An 18,043-nucleotide genomic window follows, 5' to 3' on the forward strand; every position below is an offset into this window, starting at 1 on the left:
AACCTAAAAGAAAATTTAAATAGCACAGTTTTTGGGGGGAAGTTCATCTTCCTTTAAAGCGATTCTTAATGTATCTTGTATACATATGTACGTCTCTAAAAGGAATATGCATAAATGAAACAATTTAAAAACATTTTCAGTATATTTTTCAAAGCATTTTCAATATATATTTCAAATATATTTTTTTATTCATTCACTGTAATGTTCCTACACTCCAAAGCAAAACAGGAATCAAATATGTTAAAAAAACCTGATGTCCAATGAATGTAAAGCAAGAAGAATTCAGGAGCACTTGACAGAAATCTGCACCCTTTATTATTTAATTTCTCCCCAGAACAATTGTTCCTTCATCATCATCAAGGATCAGTGTAAGCACTTGTTGGTAGCAACCTGAGTTAGGTACCTTGTCACAGTTTGTGACTTTGCTGTGCTTTTCAGTGATGTACAGATAGTCATGCACATCCTAACTGTGACTTGTAAAAATTCCCTTCCTCTCCTCCATCATCCTGTTGACCTCTTTATGTTCCTGCTGACCTGCCAAAACACCTGCATGCTCCAGGATCAGGTTTGAGCCTCTTTGAGCCTCGTGTGCTTCAGTGTTTGCTGCAGTGTCCCGGCTCAGATCCCTTCTCCCCACTGGGCACTGCTTGGGAGGCAGCTGGGTTTGGATCTCTCACAAAGCTCCCCCCAGCCCCTGGTGCCTTGCTGGCCATGTGCCCAGTGCCAGCACAGAGCCGTGGGCAGGGGAACTGCCCAGGATGGCACCTGGGAGCTTGTGGCCCTGTCTGTGTCCAGAACTTGGGGTGGTTGCTCTAAAATCAGCCTGGTGTGCTGCAGTGACAGTGTAGCTGTATACAGGTGCAGTACTGAAAATATCCCTGCCTCATTGATAGTTTAATTGGTGGCATTTAGTTAATTGTGTGTGTTCTCTTTTAGTGGAAATAAACCTGCAAGTGATTGTTTTTCCAAAAGCAGGGAGTCACTCAGGGCTGCTGCAGCAGGAGAGCCTACCTGAGCAAGCCAGCAACTTCACTTGCTGGAACTGCTGTTTGCTGTCTGTTGCTATGGTGAAGTGATGGCACAAAACTGATACCAAAAAGGAAACAATATTTTCTGAACAGATTTATAAGAAGAGAAAAAAAAAAAAAAAAGTATAGGGGACAGAGAGGTCATGGGGAAGAGTGGGGAAAGCTTAAGGGGTTCCGAGCCAGTTTTTCACCTTCCTATTTTAACTGAAGGTCCACTTGACCCTTTGAAGGTAACACTTATCCTGTTCAGTGTCACCCCCATGGGTTTTTTTACAAACAATTAAATATTCCCCTAAACTGTAAACACTTATAACTTCAATTCACCTTTTTTCCTTTGCTTCTCCTGCACCTATAGGCATGGGAACTGTATTCTTTTCCAGCTTTACAGTCAGTTTTGGAGATCTGAAGTGCCAGCTGTGTAGCAGGTGATAGATCAAGAAAAGCTGCTTTCCCCTCCACCTTTGCAGCACCTATGCTGTATATGTCTTTTCTGAGAATTAGATGTTTAACCCTTCCTAAAGGCCTGTTGTGCTAGCAGTGTGTTTCCCCACCAGCTGGAATCCCCCAGTGTTCCCTGTATTTCCTGCACCCAGACCTTCAGCCTGGTTCAGCTGCCAGCTGGAGAGGCTGGACTGTGCAGGGCAGCCCTGCAGCTGATTGCTGGGCAGCCTGACTGGGTGGGGAGGGACCAAGCCCTCAGTTCACAGCTCCTGTGGAGAGAACTCATCTTTCCTTCTCTCTAGCCAAGGATTTTGTTCGTCACTCCCTGTCTCACTGTGACACTGCAGACAGGAGCTTATCTTGATAAGTTGGAAACCATGGCCAGACTCAAAGCTTCATTCAGACACGTGTGAGATAGAGTAGCACCAAGATTATGCTTATTGGAGAACATTCTCCTCTTCCATTCATCTGAATGTGAGTGCTTTTGGAGCATCATGTTGTCAGTATGCTGTGTGCTGCCATGGTCCTGTTTGGGGCTGTGCACAGTGGCAGGATGGCCAAAGAGGAAGGGTGCACACTGGAGTGCAGATTCTGCTGGGTGTGGGGTGGCAGCAGGTATTCCTGGCTTTGGGAGCAGTTACTTAGTGATGTGAGTCCTGAAATAAGTACCCAGTGCAGCTTTCCTGTTCCAGCCCCAGATGTTCTGATTGCTTCGCTCAGTGTCACATCCGTGGTGCCTGAACTACACCTCAGCTGTATCATCACTGACTCCTCTCTAATGTGGGGTCATGCCTCCCTTTATATCCAGCCCTTTGCTGGACCGCTGGTGGGTTGTAATTGCATTGGATTCTTAATAGAGTTTCTTGGTCTGCTGTCACAGCGTGATTGCAAGAACTTGTGTTGCATTGAATGTGGTCTTGATTACTTGCCAATTAAAGTGCAAGGGAAACACTTACAATCTTCTCCTTTAAAATTGCATCTCGATTCCACCTTCTCTGAAGGCTGTGGGAAATTTGCAGAGGTTGTTTCCAGTGGTCCTGTCTTTCTACTTTTGGTTTTTGGCTTGGTGGGATAGGTAGGTAAATGTGCTTTTCTTTTTTTTTTTTCTTTTTTGCATTCATTAAATGCGGGTTTTTTTGTGTGGGTTGGTTTGTTTGTTTGTTTATTAGTTTGTTTGGGGTTTTTGGGGTGGTTTTTTTTTTTTTTTTTTTTTTTTTGTGTAGTTCTGTGCATGTGAAGCAGAAGCAGAAAGACCCCTCTGAGGCTGAGTGTTGCTCATTGCTCTCATGCCAGGTCGCTTAGGCTTTACAAGGCTTGGGATAGTGCATCTTTAAAAAGAAAATACATGATGAAAGCAGATGGCCCTGTGGTAGCTGAGCATGGAAGGAGACGCCTGAAGAAGGAGTGTTGTGGCAGGAGGATGTGTTAGATGAGGGAGCAGAGACAAGCCAGGAATGCAGGGACGCACCACTTCCAGCAGTCTGGGAGCGTGGGAGGTGCTGTGCTCCGTGGCACATCTCGTGGAGCAGGTGTGCAGGGGCAAATTGCCTGCCTGCCACCCCCTGGGCATCCTGGCAGCGTGTGCTGGGAAAGAGCCAGGGCCAAGGTGTGAAGAGAAGCACAAACAGGTAGAGGAGAAAGAAAAGGAAGGGAAAAGCCCCCAGAGGAATGAGGACAATATGACAAGACACAGGGGGAGCCACCTGTGAAGGTAACTGTGAGTTTCTGTTTATCTTGCCTGTGGTTAGACTGCAAGGAGGTTCTGAACTGCTGCCTAGCATGACTGTCAATTATTCTAACTTGTATTTCTCATCTCAGTCCCCATGAAGTGCATTTGACAATAATTAATTTTGTGTGTGCAACTGAGAGTGTATCCTGCTCCTGCAGAGGTGTCAGCTTAATGGGATATGGCTACAGGGGATAACAGGCTGTGCCACCCCATCAGGGAATTTGGGGGGTCACCTGGTCATTTAGACTAATATTTTAATTGTTGGAACATAAGGTTTCTCATAGTTGAATTGGGAACAGATTAACCTCTGTCTCTGTGAACTTGCATGCTGCCAAGCTCCTTAAACACCATTGCTAATTTTATTTTCTACTTTCAGCGTGTATTTAAGATAATTCTTTTTGTTTCATAGGTTAAAGAGGAAATATTCTAACTGGCTGGGATCCCAGTGAGCAATTACAAATATTTTATTATAGTTAAAGGACTTGGAATTCAGCCTCAGGCTGTGGGCATCAGAAAATCCATGTGTGGAAATCCCAAGTGTTGTAAGCCTGGGAGGGTTTTACATGGAGGGATTCCTTCTCATTTTACTGAAGTTACACTCGTGGTTTAAAAATAAAATAAAAAAGCTTGGACTTGTAAATGAAACCTCTTCAATCAGCTTTTGACTATATCAGTTAGAGAAGGGTTAATTGAGCCTCTTCATCTCCATTGCATGTTAGCACAGAAGGTCAGTGGTGGGAGAAGCCAGGTCCCCACTGAAGGCTTTTGAAATAGTCCCCTAACTAGCCTAATGAATATGCTGGGGAGATAAACAGGTCATTTAACACTTTTCATGTCGCCATTGTCCATCCAACCTTAAATGTCAACTCTGTCACTCTGATAGGCTGGTTCTGCTTAAAAAGGTTTCCTGGCTTTGTTAGATTCCTAGGAGGGATTTTCCCCCCATCCTTACTCCTAATTGCTGGCAGAACCCCACGGATGTATTTATATCAGCCTTTTCATTCGGGTCAAGTCTCCACTGGAGGGTTTTGCCCAAGAGTTGAAGAGATGCAATGAAGACAGAAGTGGAAGGCCAAGTGCAGTTGTAATTACCCTGCTGGAACTGCAGCCCAGTGACCACAATGGAAGGACTGGCCGAGGGCAGGGTGGTTTGGTAGCTCTGCTGATGTGCTGGGACGGCTGTGCCCAGGCCAGGACAGACTCACAGGGTGCTGAGAGGGAGCTCAGCTGTCTGTGACTATCCTCAGGAAGGGCTGTGGAGGGTGCCCTGTGCTGGCCCTGCCTTGCAGCTAAACCCTGGTGACAGAGGGGGTGTCCCTGATGCGGTGTTTCTGTTTCTGGTGAGCACATCTTTAGTGTGCTGACATTGGATGTCCAGGTTGCTGGAAGCAGCATCGCATGAGAACCAAGCTGCATGCCTGAGCTGAGTGTTTTTCACACATGTTTTCTGGAACTTCCTCACCCTGTGAACAGCGTGTTTCTTCTTTGGAATTCAGCCTCAAGTTGTGGGCATCAGAAAATCCATGTGTGACGCTTCTATTTTTTTCTGTGACCCATGGCATTCTGTGGCCTAGAAGGCCTCAGAAAATTAATTCTTATCTCAGGAGGACTGCAGACAGCTTTCCTGTGAGATTTCTTGAAGGCTCCTCTACTCCTTGCCTTGAATAAGCTCCCCAGTGCCATGGTGAGGAGCACAACAGCATAGGTGCTTCTGATTTAACATCACAATCATGGGCTCAACACTTTACAAAGGTGGGTAAAGAGCAAATGGACTGATGCTGTATTGGTATCCAATGCCTCATTGCAACTCTTTGCCCCTGCAAACTTTCTTTGCCCCTGCAAACTTTCTGATACCTGCATCAGCTTTTAGATAAAAAAGGTGGAAATTCAGGTATTGGCGCTGAAAAATGAAGGCTGATGGGCTGAAATAGCACATATCCAAGCATGCATGCTACAGACCAGAGGATATTTCTGGCTATTCCCAGAAATGCTGCCAAATCTGAGCCCAAGAAGTCCCTCAGTAAGGGAACTGCTTTGACAATGCACTGCGTATTTGAGCTGCCCCTCCAAAATAAGAACCAGGCAAATTTTATTCCTCCTGGAAATTATGGTGTATGTTTGGGAAGCTTTTCAGTACAATAGCTCATTTTGGGGATATCATTGTATTGAAGGGCCAAATAATTTTTCTGTGACTGGTGTACTTCCAATTCACTGAGATGCTTTACAATTTCAATGTGTGAAGTGACACCAGCGTCTTCCTGGCTACTAGTAGGTGATGCTGCCCATGAGGAAGATGTCCAACACAGCAAGCACAACTTGCTCTGGCCAATACTGGACAAGCCCAGTAAAGACATCACATCAACTCTTTGGCTGAAATCATTCCAGGTGGGGCACAGTGCAACCAGCAAAAGCTCGAGCACAGGTTAATGTCAGGCCGACTTCCTACATCAAGACAATCTGTATTCATACTGGGAAGGTTGTTAAAGGTGTTGGGGATTAATCTTTAGCATACAATTGTTGTCCTCCATGACCCTTCCAAGGCATCCAAGGTCTCACCAATGGGAATGAGAGAGTGAAGGGACAGTGTGAGAATGGCTGGATGAGCTGTGGAGCTGATCACAAAGCTCAATTACAGCTCTGGTGCTTTTCAGCACTTTTATTTCAGAATAGCTTAAGTACACAGTGGGCCTTCATTTGCTGCCCTCTGGCACCACAGAAGATGGACAGAGCTGTCAGAAGGCCAATCCCACCAAGCTGTCACTGATGTCCAGATGAGATGTGGCTGTTGGCTGAGTATTATATGAACTTACTACAGACTTCAGGCAATTACATGGAACAGAAGAAGGTAATTTCATTTGTGGACGACTTTACTGAATTTAAGGTATGTTTATGTAGTCTATTGATGTGTTGGAGGGGTCCTCAGTGGCTCCAGGTTTTTTCACAGCTGCCTCCTTGTTCCATCATCTCCAGTGGAAGAGAAGGGACTGGTTCATCTTGGCAGGTAAGAGCATGGACCCAGCTGCTTGTATCTCTGCTGTTTCTTGGGCAGCACCAACATGGAGTACGTGGGCCAGGAGCCTCCAGTGTTTGTGACTCTGCCTGGGACAGTCTTTGCCATCCATCTTCTCAGCAACAAGTACTGCAAGTATTGGAAGCTCTCTGCTTGCTATGGGACCTGGGCCAACATTTTAGGCCTCAGACCTTATATTCAAGGGTGACTGACCTGGGTCCCTGCTGTGGGATGTAGGGTAAGGCTGACAGTTGCTTGAAAATGTGTTTGCAAACAAAATCCTGCCTGGTGGGGATCAGGTCAGGACTTTCTGAAGGGAAGGAACAGAACTGTATATTGAGCTCTCCTAGCATCAGTGCAAACATTGCTGCCTGCTGTGCCAAAAGCCAGGCATCCTAAAGTTTCTTTGTGGTTTTTTTCTCATGCTTCCTATAGTTAAATACATGGTAATATGTAATATTAAAAAAAACCCACCAAAACAACCCGAAAACTCCCTAAACTTTACCAAACCCACACTTGGGAGTGTCTCTGCTGCTGTGTGTATCCTTCTGCACACTCCTTTCTTTGCCTTGGCTCTGGTAGTCACCTCACTCCTTGGTACACTGGTTCAGTCCACTAACCCAGCATAAAAGGAGGTAGAATTTTGGGGTTTGTTCCCTTTTTGCTGGGTTAGTGAGCTGCCTTGTCTCCAGAAGGGCCAGGAGAGAAGTGAGCTGCATGGGCTGAAAGAGGTTGCCGTACAGGGTTGGATTTGCTCAGCCAGCTTTCTGTGTGGTTTTCTTGGAGCACAGCAGGAAAGGGCCCAGACACAGGTGCAGTGTGTGGAGCTGAGGGCAGCACAGGAGAACTGCAGCAGTGGCACTCCTGGGGGTGAGTAGAAGCTTTCCCTCTGGGGGTTATGTTCACCCATTTGCTACTCAGCCCTCCTCTCCTTTCAAAAGCATGCTGCAAGTGCTAGGATAAAACCTGCAACCCAGCTGTCTCTCAGCTACCAAAATATCTCCTTTGCCCCTTGGCCAGCTGTCAAAGCTTTCCTGGCCCTCCTAGAACAAGTGTCTTAGGGGAAGTTTCCTCTGGCTGATGGGAACTCGGGGGGATGCTCTGGAGATGACTGTGGGACAGCATGGTCAATGCCAGGTGTCTCTCCTAAGCCAGCTCCATCCCCTGAGCTGCCTGTCCATCCCCTCAGGAATGCTCTCTGCTTGGTGTGCTCTGGAGGTGAGACTGTGGTTTGAGGAACAAAGTGCTCCAGAATAAAAAAATTGCGCGACTCAAGAGCCAAGAAAAAAGCCTTAATTATTCAACTAGTTTAGAACACTTGAAAGTATCCCTAAAAATAGGTGAAAGGGATGTTTGTCAGCTACAAAGAGATTTTCCTGCAGTAGTATTGCTTGTCTTATTTTATGATGATGCTACAGAATACAGTCCCTCAGGTAACCTCATTAATGTTTATGAACGAACCCCTCGTTTTATACTTTTGGTTTGAGAAGGCAGAAATAGGGCAAGAGGCTAGTAAGACTGATTTTATCATATTTGAAAAGCCCAAAGGCATGGCTGTAAGGTCTCTGTAAGTATTTAATGTACATGGGCCAACAGTTGGATTGGGTGCTTGCTAGAGATGTACCCTGAGGGAGAATGCAGGCAGGACTCTGGTAAAAGCCCGGGTGAAATTGTGCGTGCTTACCAGTGGCTCTGTCAGCAGCCGGCTGGCACTCTGGTGTGCCTCCTCAGCCGTGCTGTTTTGATCTCTCCCGGCAAAGGCAACCTGTGGCCGTGTGTTGTTATAGCCACAAGGCTTCCACAGGGCGGTATCTGGTGAGCCCTGCTGCCTGCCAGCGCCTCAGCCCAGGGTGGAGGCTCCTTTTCGCTATCTGTTCCCCAAAGAGGGCAACTGTTTCTTCTGGCTATCACAGCGGGGCGGCAGTTACCAACAGCCCACAGCAGCACGGGGTGGTTGCTGAGTCTCACCGCTCCATCCTTAAAAATAACAGCTCTTTTTTCCGAGCCAGCCAACAATTGTGGTCAGCCACGAATACCAGTTTAACCATTTGGCAGCCGCCCTATAGGAAGCAGCTCTTTGCAGAGAGCCAAAGCAGCCCTAGAGTCACGCTGGGCTGGTTTCAGTCAGCAGGGCGCACTTAGCAGATTTCCTTGTATGCAACCAGCCTCTTTAACAACACGCAAATCCTGGAAAGTTAATACCAAACAAACTGTAGAAGTGTGTAAGAACTAGTAATTCAAATGGATTCTTTATTTGATGAACGAGCGGGTAAAACCCTGTTCCTCCCCACACAAACACGCAGTTTGTTGCTCTGTAGTTCCTTCCCCACCCGTTGTGAGTTGGGACTGTCAGCAGAGTTTATTTTGGGCTCGGTTCCACTACGCGCAGCAGTAGCCGGCTTCGCAAACAGCGCACTGCAACCGGAGCCGCACTTAGGGCTTCAGGGCAGAAAGCGGCAATAACGGGGCTGCTGCCGGCCGGGGCTCCCGGGAGCACTGCCGGGGCTGCCCCTCGTCCCGTGCCGCTAGCAGCGGGGCCGGCCCGGGGCTGTCACAGCCGGAGCCCCGCGGTGCCCGGTTTCCCGGGGATCCCCGCTCGGTTTCCGTGTTCCCCGGGGGTCCCACTCAGTTTCCCTGTTTCTCGGGGGTCCCGCGGGGGTCCCGCTCGGTTTCCCTGTTTCCCGGGGGTTTCCCAGGGGTCCCCGCTCAGTTTCCCGTTTTCTCGAGGGCTTCCCGGGGTTCCCCGCTCCGCCACACGAGGCGGGGGCTCCGCGGGGCGCGCGCCCCTCCCGCGCCCCGGCACGCGCTGGCCGCGCGGCGCGGTCCCCCCGGCGGGCGCTCTTTTTGAATGAATGACCTCACCCGCGCCGGCCAACCGCCGCGCGGCCGTGCTTAATATTCATGAGGCGCCGCGCCAATGAGCGGGCGAGGAGGTTGTTTTAAACGGCAGAGCCCCGCAGCCAATCAGGCCGCTCTCGTAGGCAGCCAACGCGAGGCTGAGCCGCGCCGAGCCCCGCGTCGTGCCCTGCGCTCCGCTCCTGTCCACACTACCGCGAACAATACAGGTACGTGCAGCCCCGCCGCAACTTTTCGGGGGGCGGCTGCCCCCTCCCCGCCCTGCCCCCGCGCCTTCGTTCCTCTGTCCTGCCCGACCCAGCATGCTTTTTTTTTTTTCCTTTTTTTTTTTTTATTTTTCAGTGTTGCGTTCCGTTTCTTCTTTCCTCCGAGTTTTTGATTTTTTATTTTTTTCTAATTAGAGAGAAATCGGGGAATTCGCCCAAAACTTTGTTTTGCCGCTCTGGCGGGGATCGGCGGTGCCGGGGCAGATGCTGTGCGCAGCTGGCGGGGCGGTGGGCAGCGGGCGAGGCGCAGCGTTTGTCCTGCCCTGCCCCGGCGGGAGCTCCCCCCGCCGCCGAGGGGCCACCTGCCCCCGGTGCAGCCCCGTAGCTCCGCGCTGGGCTCCCGTGCCGCCGAGAGTAATATGGCTGGTGCAGCAACTACACCGGGACTAACTCCTCTTCTCCCCCGCATGGGCAGGGATTTTTCTCTGCCGCCTCCTAATGTCGCACGGCAAAACGCGCGGCGCCCTCGGCTTTTATGTGCCCCTTTCCCAGGGTGGGCTCGGTGGGGCTGGTGGCGGTGGGAAAGTTGTCGGCCGTGCGCAGTGCCGTGCCCGCTGTTTATTCTGCATTAATATGGCTGTCGCTTTAGCATCTGACAGGGATAAACCCTGCGCGCTGCGCCCGGCGGTCCCGGCCAAGCAGTTTTTTTCTCGCCGCCGCCGCCTCCAAACTCCCCCGATCCCTTCGCTTCTGCCTCCGCCGCTCTTCCCCTGCCCGAGAAGGTGTCTCTGGTGGGGCTGCGCCCGCGACGGGGCCCCGCATCGCCTTTTCCCCGCGCCGCGCCGCCCGTGCTGTGGGCATTAATATGGCTGGCGCTGGAGAGCCCCGGCGAAGGGAAGAAAGACGTGTGAGCGGCACAGGGATGGGGAGGGGGGTCGCGGCCGGGAAAATCTCTTTCCCCGTACCCCGCCGGGGGCTCAAACCTTTCGCTTTCGCCCCGGCTCCTCTCCCCCCACCTTCCCGTGTCCTCGGCCGGGCGCTGGGGGGCCGCCCCGGGGCTCCCCGCACTCTTTTTCTGGCAGCGCGGAGGAGCGTAGCGGCGGCGGTAATGGCTGCACGGGAGCCTTTGTTAGAGAGCGCTGCGCTAGGCAGGGGCCGGGGGGGGGGGGCTCCCGCCCGCGCCCCGGCCCCGACGCCCCCGCCGCCCGCCGGGGGGCCAGCGGGGAGCCCCTCGGCGGCGGGGGCGGCGTTTTGGCGGGGCCGGCTGCCGGGGGCGGCGGGCGCGGGGGGCCGAGCGCGGCGGAGGGGGAACGCGGCTTTGTTCGGCGGCGCGGCGGCGGCGGCGCCGGGAGAAGCCATCTTAGCGAGCGGGGCCGGCCCTGGGCGCGGAGCGCGGCCGCCGCCGCTCCCGCTGCCGCTTGCCCCGGCCGCCCGGGGCCGGCCCGGCGCCCCGCGCCTCCGGCCGCCGCCCGGCCCCCCGGCGCCCCCCGCCCGCCGCCCCACCGCATTTCAGGGGCACTTTCTTTCATCAGGAGGCGTTTCACAAAATGGAAGATGAATTATTGGCGTCTGGCGGAGCCGCCGCTGCCCCCGCCGGCCCCGGCCCCGCCGCAGGTGCCCGCGCCGCGGAGCGCGGCCGCCGCGGTGACCTTGGGGGGGCGCAGATGCGGGAGGGGCGCGGAGCGGGGCCGGGCTGGACCGGACCGGACCGGCCGCCGCGGGCCGCTCGCCCCCAACTTCGGAGCGGGGCCGGCTCCGCGCCCCGGCCCCGGCACCACCGCGCGTTTTCCGCCCCCGCGGGGGCAGCGCTGTCCCGGCAGCGGCCGGAGCGGGCAGGGCGGCTCACGGCCACTTGGGCTGCACCTGGCGGGTTAATGGGCGCAATTAAATATTAACGCTGTGCTAATAAAAATGAAATTTTTAATTGACTTAGAAGCTGTAAATAGAAAAAAACTGTTGCGGGCTTATGATATTTTTTATTAAGAGGGGAAGATTTTACACGGAAGCAGGAAAAGAAATGGAGCCCAAAAGTTAGCACCGTCGTTTCGGTAACTTGCCGATTGCATCTTTGCGCTGACCACTATGCCTCAAACATGTGTCACTTGGTGGAGCAAGAGCAAGCACAACTCACCTCGCAGAGCTCCACGGGTCCTATTGTGGTTATAGTCAGCCTGTGTTTGTGCCCTTTTTATACATAAAAGGTTATTGCATTTTTTCGGGGCAACTAATTTGTCCTGCCTGCTTACCTGGACAGCAGCTGCTGAGACACGCACTCCAGCTTCTGAGGGGATCAGTCACTGCCTGGCACTGTGCACGCCACTCCAGCCCCAGTGTGGTAGCCAACTTAAACAGATACTTTATATTAGTTCATAATAAGGCTTAATAGGCAGAAGTATGTGTATTTAATAGTCTGTCTCCAGTCTTTGGACATGATGTAAATATATATTAATGTAACACTTAAATCCACTGACTGGTTTTTCTTGGCTTGTCTACAACCCAAGTATCAAAGGAGAATAATTTAAGTCTGTATTGGGGATGGTAAGAGGTGTCAGGGGAAAGAAAGGGGTGTGTTTCTGATGGGACATCACGTCAGAAGATGATGAGGGGGTGTGTGTGTATATAGATATATGCACACCATATGTGTATGCATATATCGGTGTGTGCATTCATGTAAATATCATTTATTTGTTATTTTTTCCTCTGTCCCTACAGAGTCAAGATGGCTAAAGGTGATCCGAAGAAGCCCAAGGGCAAGATGTCTGCCTATGCCTTCTTTGTGCAGACGTGCCGTGAGGAACATAAGAAAAAGAACCCAGAGGTTCCAGTCAACTTTGCAGAGTTTTCCAAGAAGTGCTCAGAGAGGTGGAAGGTACCTTAATTTGTGACTTCCTGAAGGGACCTCTTACAGTATCTGCTAGGATGATGTGTGTGTCTGAACATGAAGGGAGCTGGTGCTGTTCTGGTCTGTGTGCTGTTCTTGGCAAGCTGACCTGGCCATTGGTCAGGTGCTGCTGGAGCCTGTGGCAATACTGAGCATTTTAGCCTTGTGTATCTGCCCATTTTGAAGCTTCTGCTAGAGTTGGGCATTTTTCACGATTCCCAAGCAATGCCCTTCAGCAGCTGCTTCCTTCCAGGTGTGTGTCCTAAGGAGGACTGACTGTGCTTGTCTTATTTCTGTTGCTTCCTTGTTGCTGAGTGTGTCTGTGGTGGCTGTGCTTTCCTGTACAGGACAGTCCAGTTAAAAAAACAAATTCTGAAACTCCCCTATTGAGTTGATATGTGTTGGCTTGTTTACATAAAGTTTGCCAGCTATTGAACAGTTGGGTAATCACAAGTTTGCTGTCTCATGTTTTGGTTTTTTAGACTATGTCAAGCAAGGAAAAGGCTAAATTTGATGAAATGGCAAAGGCTGATAAGGTACGATATGATAGAGAAATGAAGGACTATGGACCAGCTAAGGGTGGCAAGAAGAAGAAGGACCCCAATGCCCCTAAACGACCACCGTAAGTAACTTTGAGACATGAAATGCATAAATGTTTTGGTTCATTTTCACACCCTGTATGTAACATGGGTTTCCAGGAAGGAGGTAGATGGGGGACACAGTGTTGGTATAGCAGGACTGGTAGTGATACTGTCTTGTAAACTTTCTAGGCAGCTTGTGGTTTTGAGCATGTACTGACACAAACTGTCAATACTTGGTGCTCTTAAACTCATAGTGATAGGAGTGTCTCATAGGAAGACACAAGTGGCTGAGTCACAGTGAGACTTGTGTATCTAAGATGAAATTGGGTGAGGGGATGCAAAACAATGAAGAGCATTGAATGAAGGAGGCTGCCAGTCTGAGCCTCAGTAAAATCAAAGCACGTTTAAGCTTGATTTTGTAAGTTAAAGGAAAGTTTCTGCTCTGTGTGCTCTGCATGTGTCAGTGCTGTGGGGGAGGGATGGAGGAAGGGATGCTGCTGCAAATGCTGACTGTCCTCTGCTGTTTCTTCCCAAGGTCTGGCTTCTTCCTCTTCTGTTCAGAGTTTCGCCCCAAGATCAAGTCCACAAACCCTGGCATATCTATTGGGGATGTAGCGAAGAAACTGGGCGAAATGTGGAACAACCTCAGTGATGGTGAAAAGCAGCCTTACAATAATAAGGCAGCTAAACTGAAGGAGAAGTACGAGAAGGTAAGGAGAGTTGTCACTTGTGCCTCCTCTGTACCAGCTCTTCTCTTGCTGTGCTTTTGTAACATAGGCCCAGCCCAGTTGGCCCCAGCATAGTTACAGCTGAGCTTTGCACAGATTGGGGCAGAGCAGGATGGAGATCCACAGGCAGATTTCAGCAAGGAGGGGGAGCTTTCCCTGGTGATGTGCAGCAGGGGCTGCTTGTGGTGCTTCAGAAAGGGTCTGCTGTGCTGCACTGGAGCTTTGTCCCATTATCAGGAAACTTTGAGAGGCTGGCTTCTCTTCTCCTCCTCAGAGAAATGGCCATGGTGCAGGGCTCCAGACCGCCGTGGTTCATGAGCATGCTGAGGTGTCTGCATAGCTGTGTCCCCCTGGGGTGCACCTGGGCAGCCCAGTCCCTTTACCCTAACACCTGCTGCTGTACAAATGCTGTGTGTGTTTGCTGCTTAGAGCAAATTAAGACATCCCCTTGACTTTGCAGGATGTTGCAGACTACAAGTCTAAAGGAAAGTTTGATGGCGCAAAGGGAGCAGCGACCAAAGCTGCTCGGAAAAAGGTAGAGGAAGAAGACGAAGAGGAGGAGGAGGATGAAGAAGAGGAGGATGAAGATGATGATGATGAATAAAACTGTACAATACTTGTCTCCATGTGAATACCATAGAGTAGGGGAAACACCATAAATGAAGCACCTCTTATTTGAGATGGTGTCTCTTGCCCTTATTAGGCTTAATTAAAAAAAAATTGGATTCCGATCGCGTTGTAGTTTCTAAAAGTGCTCTAGAAATTGTAACTGGTTTACATGAAGTGGCCATGGGTGTAGTGAGCACCCTGAAACTGTATCAAAGTTGTACATATTTCCAAACATTTTTAAAATGAAAAGGCGCTCTAGTGTTCTCCTAACTCTGTGCACTTTGCTGTTGGTGTAACAAAGCATTTAAAAATGTTTCAAGCATTTTTTTAATTTGTAAGGTGGTGTTACTATATGGTTATTGGCTAGAAAATCCTGGGTTATAAACTGTACATATCTATAGTTTGTAAAAACTAGACAGATTCTTGTGGTACATGCTTAGAGTGATGATGCCTTAGAGGAGCAGTGATGACTTGGAGAGGCTGTTCGTTCCCCGGGGTGCCATGGCCCAAAGCATGCACTGTGAGGGTAGATCTATTTACACTACAGTGGGCGTCCATTTAGCTTAAAGTTGTCTTTCTGTATATAGTGAAATAGCATTCTGCTGCCATTCTTAGTTGTGGAAGGGGGTTCAGCTGGCATGAGAAGTGTATGGGTTTTTTTAGTTAAGTGCGGTAGTTTTTAAACTGAAACTGTAGACATCTCTTCATCGTCAACTAAGTGAAGAGCCAGTGCAGCAACTGAAGTTCAAAAACACTCTGTACTTAAACAAATTTGCAACGTTCTGTTTTTTTTGTATGTTTAGAATGCTGAAATGTTTTTGAAGCAAAATAAACAGTATTACATTTTTAAAACTGTTCTTGACAACACTCTAAATTTCTGGTTTAAGAGGATCTTAACAACAGCAAGAGGTTCATTTTGAAGTCTGTGGCATCCCTCAGGGCTGGTGACTTAGGAAACATTCTGACTCAAGGATTAAAAAAAATAAAAAAAAAAAAATTAAAAAATGGTGGCCAGCCAAAACTGGCTGATTGAAAGAGATGGCTGCTCCAGCTAATATGCAATCGTAACTGTTTATGGCTGAGTGGCATAAGATGCTATGCAAGTTTGAACTTTATTACTTGAACTTGGGAGCCTAAATGAACATTCATGACGTAATTGTTTGTTTGTGTGTGTATATAGCAGCATTCAGAGATGCAGAGAAAGGTAGGTGGCTAGGAATGAGGCTGACACCATGGAATAAGTATAAAAGCATAGTTTGGATTTTTTTTCAGTTGTGTTGGGTAAATTTATAGCCCAAATGCATTGCTGTACATATTAAAATGTGCCTTTTTTGTCCTGTGTTCAACTGTTTCAGACTTGTGGTTTTTTCTAGCCTCTTGTTTCATGGCAGGAGCCAGGTGCCTCTGTGACTCCCTGCTGCAGTAGGAGTGTGGCACAGGTACTTGCTGTGTCCTTTCTCTGGTGACACAGGGTTCAGCAGGAGCTGGGGCTGTCACCTGGGCTGGGGGAGCAACAGGTCCCTTTCCCCTCTGGTCACCAGCTGGCTGTGTCACAGTCTTGCCTTCTTTCCAGATCCAAGCTGGGGGTGTTTTGTGGTGGTTGAACGGTAATTCCTGGTCTCTAATTAGTGACTTTTGCCTTGGTTTTTCTTAGCATGGGAACAGCACGAGTTGGGAAAGCTACAGGAGCCCACAGTACCCTGAATTCCTTCCTGGCTGGCTCTAGCAGTCAGTGCTTGCTTGGTGGGGAGTAGATGGGGGTGTGAGAGCACTTGCATTAGCAGCAAGGCAAAGCTGTGGGCTGTTGTGTCCAGGTGGCTTCAGAAGACACAGGAACTCAAAGGTGCAAACACTGGGCATGGGCTGCTGCCACCTCTGCTTTTGAGCCAACTTTGAGATTAATGGGGTCCAGGCATACAGGCAGTAACATCAGAATGTGGTAAAACTGCTGAGTTGCCCAATTGGGTAGCACTTCTGGCTTCCTCTGTCTTCTCAACAGCATGACAACTTACCACCAGCAACAGCTTGGCAGAAGAGTCTGGTCTAGTGTTGAGGTGAACTAAAATCTGAAAGCAAAATTTTCAGAATGGAGGAAGCTAAAAAACTTTCATGAAGCATAGCAACATGTAGCAACTTTTGTTTTTAAGGCTAAGTGACAATTGAGTCACTCAGAAGTACTTTTGTAGTTGCTTAATTATGGTCATTTTTAGTATCTTAATTGCACAAAAAGATGGTATATTTGCCCCTATCTTATGGGCAGTTGCATTTTAAAAGCCTCAATAAAGCTGCATCTGGAAAAGAAATAGCAAATTCTGTATTTGCTACCCTTTCTGCATGTCTTCTGATGCAAGGGAGTAGGCAGCTGGAGACCCCAGCCTGTGGAAATTTGATGGGGAAGTGGTGGAGCAGAAAAAAAAGTGATGGCATCAGTTCAGGAGCTCTAATACTGTTTCTATTGTCTAGTTGGCAAAATCTCCCCTTAGCCACATATGGGACTTGGTGTAGATCACTGTTGTGCAAATTGAGCTTGGCTTTGAATTAACTGCTAGTGAGCTGAGCCCCTATTGATGGTATCAGCAAATGAGGGCTGGAGCTGACACCTCTTTGTCTTCATTGTATTGGAAATCCATTTAAGTTGCAGAGCTTGATCAAGGTCTCACACCTTACAGTGCACTACCTGCTGCTGCTCTGCACACACCTCAAATATGGCATTCCTGGGGCATCAGTTCAATGCAGCCCCAGTGCAGGATTCCAAGGACTCACTTGGATACTGCAGATGTAGTGGTGATATTCCTTCCCTGAATAGTCTGCTGTTGATGAATGCCATAGTGTGAATGCATATAAATAACACATAATAATTTCCCCCCCACTGTTTTGTGTTCTGACATGCCATCTCAAATATTGGGAACTGCTTAATTTCACCCAGCTCCATTATTTTCATAGAACACCCTCTAAATGCTTTTTTTTCCTTCTGCTTTGAAATGCTTGTGGTGTTTCAGAGAAGACATTTCTGCTTTGTGCTGCTGCACAACTCAAGCTTCTAGTTCAACTTTAGTCCCAAGTAAATATGTCCCTTATTAACTCCATGATGTGTAGAGAAGGGTAAGGCTAAAATAGATTGGGCAAAGGGAGGGGATGGATGAAGAGAGTTTTGAATTTGATAGAACTGACTGTGAGACTGCTTGTGTTTCCAAAATGATGTAAAATTAAGGATGTCTTGGTGCCCCTCTCCCTGCTGAAGCTGGGCTGAGGGACCAGGGCTCAGCTAAGAACAAGGGATGGTGCTGGTTCTGCAGCTGTTGCAACCCACTTAGTGCTGGGGGAGGCAGAGCAGGGCTTGGCTCTGTGGGATGGTCCCTCTGGGTGCCTAAAGGGGTGTCAGAGGGCTGAGAAGTTTTGCTCAAGAGAAGGAATCTGATGGTGGTGTGGGCAGGGGCAGCTCTGACCATGTCCTGCAGGTCATTTCCCGTGCATCAGGGAGTCCCAGCATGGCTGTGGCAGGCACTCCCCACCAGCAGTCGCAAGGAAAACTGCATTGCAGGATGGTTCTCACTGCTGGGTCAGGCCCTAACACATCTGTGGGGAAGGAGTGTGTTAATTTTCTATAGTAAAATTAATTAAAAACCCTAGTACAAATGATCTCCCTAGGACAGGGAGAGTGTTCTTTGGGGGTGGAACTGAGGATACAAACACAGTCAAAGCATCTCTCACACCTTCTCCCTTCGAACAGCTCTTTTTAGGTACTTTTACTCCTAATAAGCCCTGCAGGAGCAGCAGCAAGGTGCAAGGGCTTCTCTTGCTCCTGGCTCAGCAGGTGAATGCCTTTTTACTTCCAGCACAATCCTGGCAGCCACCTTGAGTTTGTTTTCCCTCTCCTGGCTCAGGCTCCTGTTTCACAATTAGAGGAACATGTCCCCAGTAAGCTGACATCTGCTGCAGAGTTTGGGGAGCTTGGAGAGGAGATAGGATGATTC

The 18,043-nt window shown here is 49.3% G+C and overlaps 1 protein-coding gene across 1 annotated transcript; it reads left to right on the forward strand.

Annotated features, from left to right (window-relative positions):
* The first annotated feature begins 9,174 nt into the window (after positions 1–9,174).
* Positions 9,175–16,179, forward strand: HMGB3 (high mobility group box 3). The gene is made up of 5 exons (XM_058813999.1): positions 9,175–9,273; positions 11,983–12,139; positions 12,634–12,773; positions 13,268–13,442; positions 13,921–16,179. The coding sequence occupies exons 2-5, from the start codon at positions 11,990–11,992 to the stop codon at positions 14,062–14,064; spliced, it is 609 nt and encodes a 202-aa protein (XP_058669982.1). The 5' UTR covers positions 9,175–9,273; positions 11,983–11,989; the 3' UTR covers positions 14,065–16,179.
* Positions 16,180–18,043: the final 1,864 nt, after the last annotated feature.

Source organism: Ammospiza caudacuta, chromosome 14 (genome assembly GCF_027887145.1).
Source record: "Ammospiza caudacuta isolate bAmmCau1 chromosome 14, bAmmCau1.pri, whole genome shotgun sequence".
NCBI classification, from domain to species: Eukaryota; Metazoa; Chordata; class Aves; order Passeriformes; family Passerellidae; genus Ammospiza; species Ammospiza caudacuta.